At 35.1% G+C, this 7,500-nt stretch overlaps 1 protein-coding gene across 13 annotated transcripts in view; it reads left to right on the forward strand.

The window, feature by feature from the left end:
• The window catches only part of LOC106882306 (C-Jun-amino-terminal kinase-interacting protein 4), a 233,098-nt gene that overhangs the window by 222,920 nt on the left and 2,678 nt on the right, over nt 1-7,500 (forward strand). For all 13 annotated transcript variants that reach the window (XM_052973649.1, XM_052973657.1, XM_052973658.1 and 10 more), the window contains 2 exons: nt 928-1,113; nt 6,316-6,456. In XM_052973649.1, coding sequence (XP_052829609.1) covers nt 928-1,113; nt 6,316-6,456 — 327 coding nt within the window. The remainder of the gene's footprint in view (nt 1-927; nt 1,114-6,315; nt 6,457-7,500) is intronic.

The following is a 7,500-nucleotide window of genomic DNA, read 5'->3' on the forward strand; positions in this document are numbered from 1 at the left end:
CCCTTATCAGACGGGTAGTCATGATGGGTATATTGGACTTTGTATATTTGTACCCCAGTGTCACTTCGATGGCATGCACTGCTCTCTCACTCAATAATATGCTTTCTAATCGATGTATCAATACCAACAGATGACAACGTTTCTCTAAAAGAAACAAAAACTTTCAAAATACAAAGATCTGGAACTAGAGGTAACTCGAATGTAGAATCTAAAAACAGAAACAATTCCTATCATAGTAGGTGCCTTAGGTATAATAAAAAAATATTCAGACAAATACATAACAAAAACACCAGGACTTACAAGTATATATAACATACAGAAAATTGCACTACTGGGCATAGCACACATCCTACGCAAAACACTTTCAATACAGTGAAAATAAGAGCACCACAACAAACCACAGCACATACCGAAGGCACACAGAGCTGTGCTCGGTAATGCAGTGAAAGCATGTAATAAAAATAAGATTACTGAATAATGATAATAATGATTTCTTTTAATGATAACAATCAATCATCACTATCAACAACAACAGAAAAGAATCATTAACCCATAGGACAAAATGCTTAGCAACAATTTGTTCTGGTTCTTTACATTCTGAGCTTAAATGTCACCAAGGTCGACTTTGCCTTTCTTTCTACTAAGGTTGATAAAATAAGTAACAGTTGAGCATTAAGGTTGAGAAAATCAACTAACTCTTCACTTCTATATTGCTGGTATTGTGCTTGGGTTTGAAAGTATTATTATTATTATTAACAATTATAATCTTTTTTCATTCACTGATGAATAGTCTTGTAATTTTTTTGTTTTGTTAAACTATGGATATAGTTTTATTATTTTTTTTCTTGTAATATTTTCAACCATATATTAATGTTTGAAGTATGATAACAGCAGGTATGCATATATAGTTATTATTTGTCTTTTCAGGTAACAAGCAACCAGTAAGTACAGGTAGTCACCCAAACCGTCCTGGTAATGTTATCAGGGTATACAGTGATAGCAAAGGAGATAATATTACACCTGGTACTTTCATTCCTTACTGCTCCATGGCACAGGCACAACTTTCGTTTCATGGACACAGAGATGCCGTCAAGTTTTTCGTGGCAGTTCCAGGTAAGTGCACTAAGAAATCATTATATGTTGTTGTTATTGTTGTTATCATCATTGTGTTATTCACCTGTTAATGTTTTCCAGACTGTCTCCAAGTTTGAAACGTTTATTCTGGAAATATGTGTTTTATTGCAACTGTTATAACTGCCATTTCTTGTTTTCACCAAAAGAGACCAAAAGAGTCAAGTTGGCAGACATGTGCATACATTGTCTCTCTCTCTCTCTCTCTCACAAACAGTCTGTTAAATCACAAAAGTTATTTTATACTCTTACCTTAATCATTCCGGTCTCCTCGCTTTATTCTCAAAACTATATCTGATATAAAGAATATTCACTGATTTCATGATGCTGGTGCTGAATATGACATTGATAAAGAAAGTCTCTGATAATTATGTGAAAGCTTGGGGTGGAAGTAATAACTTCCTGTATTAAGTATGTGTATGTATGCGTGTGCATGTACACACATGTAGGCAGGCAGGCAGGCAGGCTCACTCACATGTAGATTTAGAAATGTAAACAAGAAAAAGAGTACTTGATACAGGCAGTATTTATTTATTGGTACTAAGTCAATTTATTTCACAGATACTACTTGGAATTTTATGCAGGAGATATTCATTCAGGTTGTCTAGAAAAGTTAAAAGCAAGTTGGTGGACAGAATTCATACAAATTCCTGACTGTCGTTGGCTAGAGGTCAGGTTATGAACTTCAGTGCCTTCTATTAGGGTTGTTAGTAGTCAAGAGATAATTAATACTTATTGTGTACAGTGCAGTTTTCTAAGATCGAAAGGTGGACACTCTAACTAAAATCCAGTGGCAAATAGCATGCTCATAATTACATCTTTATAATAAAGTTTTGCCATAGGTACAGTGGCTCAAAATTTTCCCCTTTTTATTCAGCGATTATAGTTCTTGGATTGGAATGTAAAATTATTCCAATATATACAGCTCGCATATAATTGTCCCTTTGGTATAGTGAGGTACTGTATTTAGATATGACTTCCCCTGTATACAAATTCACATACATAGCATTACTTTACACAAAATATATTTCCTTATTTGCTCCTGTTTTCTAATATATTGCTTTTTATTACTGCCTTGTACACTATTCAAAGGTTATTTATCTTAGGGTAGTGGAAGAAAACAATGCCATTTTATATTTCTAATGAAGTTAGAATAATTTTCTGTTGTTTATAAACACATTGCAAATATGATACTTCATTGGCAAACATGGAACAGGTCTCTCTCTCTCTCTCTCTCTCTCTTTTTCTCTCTCTCTCTCTCTCTCTCTCTCTCTCTCTCTCTCTCTCTCTCACACACACACACACGCACGCGCACGCGGAACTTTAAAAGTAAAATGCGAGTAAATATTGAAAAACATTTATGCTAATTTAGACAGACTAATGCACTAATATATAAACGCATAGATATATTAAACAATGCACATGAATGCCAGGACACTCGTAGCAGTGAACAAACTATAAAGTGTAGTGAAGTAAGAGTGATTTCCCTTAGTTTACATGCAGTTTCTTAACTGCTACTCATAAACGTGACATAAATACAACACAAAACAAAACAACGACAACAAAAATGTTGGTTGCTACATTCAGCAACAACAGTAGCAGTGATTTTTGATTTAGGCAGAAGGCCAGAAATTTCGAGGGCAGAGGGTTAGTCAATTGTATTAATCCCAGTACTTGACTGTTGGGCTCTGAATATAATGAACTGAAATAGATTTTGTTTGCTGTCCCAAGAATTCAGTAATCGTCAAATAATATTAATAATGGTAATTGTTTTTTTATTTTAATATTAATTTTCTAATTTAAGGCAGTGAGCTGGAAGAATTGTTAGCATGCCAGGCAAAATGCTTAGTGGCATTTCGTTTGTCTTTACATTCTGAATTTAAGTTCCATCAAGATTAATTTCACCTTTCATCCTTTCGGGGGTCAATAAAATAAGTACCAGTTGAGCACTGGAGTTGATGCAAGCGATTCATCTCCTAACCTGAACTTGCTGGCCTTGTGCCAAAATTTGAAACCAATATTAATTTTCTAATGTTTCTAATATAGACATAAAATCAATGATGAGATGTCATATATTGACAATTTGTGTTATTAAAAATATTTTAAATTTCCATTTCTTTTCATGTAATTTGGAAAGCAGGAGGTAAAAAAAAAATGGTTAAAAAGAGAAAAATACAGTAAAGGAAAAGACAAAGAGCCATTCAGTTGTCTTTGTTATTGATAATGTGATGTTCCGCTTATAACAAACTGAATATTACAATAAGTTATTACAAATAATCTTCAACCAGTTGTGGATTGTATCTCAATTGCTGCTTTCATGGACTCCTTTGACTCTCTGTTGCTGTCCGATTCCATTATTATGAATTTGAATTGGAAACTTGAGTCATAGTGAATCTTTTATTAGTTGACTAGCAGCTAAGCCCGGTTTCACCCAGTCAGAGAATGACGCGAAGAGAGAAACGAAGACATAAAAAAGAGGACGAAGTGGATACAAAGTGGTGTTTGGGCGACGGATCTTGGTAGAAAAAAAAGAATGTCATGGTGAGTTAGTAAGGAGAGCAAAGCAAGACTGGACTAACGTGGGCTGGCAGGACGATGAAAAAATTGCGGAGTTGAAATTGGAGCAGTTGAAGTTGCCGTTGTTATCATTGGAGTGCCTCTTGGTAGACAACAGTCTTCGTCCTTCCATCGGCTGCACAAATAGAAAGACAATGGGGACAGTCAACGTACAGTTGTGCATGTGAGAATACTTGCTCTGTCAGATTCAAACCAACCGCTTGCACTGATTGTCCCTGCGCCTTGTTGATTGTAATGGGAAAGCAGAGTTTGATGGGAATTGCATCTGTTTAAACTTGTAGGTCGTATCGGAGTGGGTAAGGGACATGGGAGTTATAAGTATGTCTTAGCCAGCGGCCGGTTCATTCAAGATTGTTGCCTACAGAACTCGGGAGCACAATTTTTTGATAATCATCCGCGTACCATTGCACATTATTTGAGCATCTAAATTCCTTAGCATCATGATTGACGCGCCAACTTTCAGATGCAGTTCGTGAGCTGGTAGTTCTTCGGGTCCCCCCTTTTGTCAGATTTGTCATGGGCCGGCTGGTCTATTTCAGATACATGGGAAGCTGGATAAAATTTTTCATCAACTCAGGGGAGCCGAAATAAATTTTTTCAATGTCCAAGGGAAGCCAAATTGCGAAAAAGGTTGAGAAATGCTGATCTATAACGATGGTTTTTATTTAGGCACATCGTAAAAGTAATTATAATGAATTGCTTAATATAAAGAAAAGTATGTTTTTTCAAGCAAATACAGTTAGAAAAAATATTTACCATTTCAAGTCATCACTAAATGCTACCTCTTCTGCTACCTCTTCACAATCCACCATTCTGCAGTCTCATGGCAGGGTGGCTAAAAGGGTGCTATATCTTGCCAAATGGCAGCCAGTAACTATGCAGGGCACAGTTGTCACTCTGAGAGGTATTTTCAAAATACCTGCATACCTCTAATGAGATGTGAAAATTTTGTTAGTGAAAGTTTTTGTCAAAAAAGAACATTAAAAAAATCACCTGATCTTATTGCCAAAATGATTAAAATAATATTCATCATTCAGCTAATGTCTTTTTCATTATTGCATAATTGTTTTTAATTAGATTTTAAATTCTATTTAGAAATAGTACTAACTTCATTTTTATATATTTAATGCTCACTGTATAAAATATGTTTACACTAATGTATAGGTGCAGGCATGGCTGTTTTGTAAGAAGTTTGTTTCTTACCCATATGGTTCTGGGTTTAGTTCCACTGCATGATACCCTGGGCAAGTGTCTTCTACTTTAGCCTTGAGCCAACTAAAGCCTTATGAGTGTGTATGTCTTTGTGTCTGTATTTGTCCCCCACCACTGTTTGACAACCGGTATTGATGTATTTACATCCCTGTTACTTTGTGGTTCAGCAAAAGAGACTAATACAATAAGTATCAGGCTTAAGAAAATAAGTACTGGGGTCAATTCTTCAAGGAGGTACTCCATCATGGCTGCAGTCTAATAACTGAAACAAGTAAAAGATCAATGTTACTATTGTTTATTATTTAAATATACTAATTTTTCTTGCCTGCTTGTGTACAATATTTTGTGTCTATGTAGTGATTCTTTCTTTCCTAGTTCAACAAGTACAATGATGTCTAATTTGTTGAAGAGATGTGATAAGGCAGAATCTTGCTTGCGGTTGTTCCTGTACCTGCCTAAATTACGAAAATAATTTGAACCATTGAGCTGATGTTATCTGTTACTTAATTAGATATTTAGTGATCACTGCATTATGTATAACTTACAGTTATGCACCCCCTCCTCCCCCAATAGACAGATATATATATGTACATGATATACATTGGTGAATAATGCAAACATCAGGTGCAGGGGCATGCAATTAGGAAGCTTGCTTCCCAATCATGTTCTCTTGGGTTCAGTCTTTTTGCATGTTGCCTTGAGCTAGTGTCTTCTGTTATAGCCCCAGGCTTGTGAGTGGATTTGGGAGAGTGAAAATGTGTAGAAGTGCATCGTGTGTGTGTGTGTGCATGCGCATGTGTGTATGCCCTTGTCTTGACATCACATGATAGTTGTAAACAAGTATCACTGTCATACAACTGTTTGTTTCCAATCTTTCATAGAAAACGTCTGGTCATAGGGAAATATTAACTTGCTTTGAAGCAGGTGAAAGCTGACAACAGGAAAGGTATTTGGATGTAGAAAACCTGTTTCAATAAATTATGTCTGATCTATGCAAGCATGGGAAAGTGGATGTTAAAATGATTATGGTGACCAGTCACTTTGCATTAAAACACCTTGTGTAGTATTTGTTCTTCCCTGGCTAAGAAATCCCTTGTCACTCTAGCCATCATAAATACAGTGAACCAGTGATTTGGCTCTTGTAAGCCTGTAACCAATCACATTGTTATTCACAAAACATGACATAAAGAAAAATATTTTTAAAAAATGATAAATACCATTTGTCTTTGGTTAGCATGGGAAAATCAAAATTTAAAAAAAAAATGAATAAAGGTACACATAGAAGAATTGTTTGCATATGTATATGTGTGGATGTGTGATGGATATTTAGTTGTATATTGTATTTAGTTATATTTGTATTTAGTTGTATTTGTAACATGGTGTTGTATTTTTCAGGATCTCCAGTGAAAGGAATTAGTGCTGCTAGTGTTGATAGTGAGGGTACAAACAAAAACGTCAGAGAAGCTACACCTGTTGTACATTCACTGGCGAAATTGGTAATTTCTGGAGGAGAAGGATACATTGATTTTCGTACTGGTCAGTTTTGTTTTATTTATTTCACCACTCACCAACACCAATTACCACTGCCAACCACCATTACCATGAACCATCATCATTTTTCCAAGTCCATGAGTTTCTTTTTATATAAATGTTATGCTCCAGTGCTTCTAGTGGCACACTGTTGTTAAATAATCAAAAGAAAAAGTAATAAAGACCAAACTGGTTCTCTAAATAATGTATGTTATCATTGCTTCTTAATCTCCTGTGAGACTCAGTACTATATAAGACTGAATCTAGTCCTAAGATGCACAATATCATGAAACTAATGTTAAACCTGTTTACATTCATTTTTGAATCATTACAAGACTGAGCTTGAATTTTCAACAGGATGTTATGGGTTAACTAAGTTCCTGGTTATTCCCTCTAGTTCAAAGGGTAGTGCTGAACAGACCAGGAGTCATTGTCAAACTTTCATTAATAATAATAAAAATTATTATAATAGCAATTGAGAAACCAAAATAAATAAATCAATTGTTATAGAATACCTCAACACTAAGAATATTCTCTTTGAAATGAGTGGAATCATTAACTTTTAATATTAATAATAAATCTACATAACCTTTCAATCTAACCATGACCTAATTTAGGAATTATATTTCACTTCACCCACCACATTTAGTAGAAGTGAACCCTAAGTCAAGATTCCTACAACTATTAGTAGTACGACCTCTACCTCCCATAAAACACTTTATTCACTCAGTTTGCTGATTCTTTCAGTTTTACTTTGAAATGGCAAAGGGTAAGGACTCTGACGAAACTGCACCGACCATGATGCTAGGTTGCATATACAAGTGTGCAATTGCTGCAGTTGAAACATGTGTAGGTCCTATAAAGATACTGTAAATAACTGTTAAATAAAATTATGGATGTGAAAAATCTCTGTTCTCCCTATCATTATTAATACTATTACTTTCTCTACGGAAAATATGCAGTCCAGAACAGGACACTCAGATTTACCCAGCAAGAATAGTTACCAGAGCCTAGCAACTTATTGTTAGCTTGGGTATCACATAAGGACCA

Source organism: Octopus bimaculoides, chromosome 16 (genome assembly GCF_001194135.2).
Source record: "Octopus bimaculoides isolate UCB-OBI-ISO-001 chromosome 16, ASM119413v2, whole genome shotgun sequence".
NCBI classification, from domain to species: Eukaryota; Metazoa; Mollusca; class Cephalopoda; order Octopoda; family Octopodidae; genus Octopus; species Octopus bimaculoides.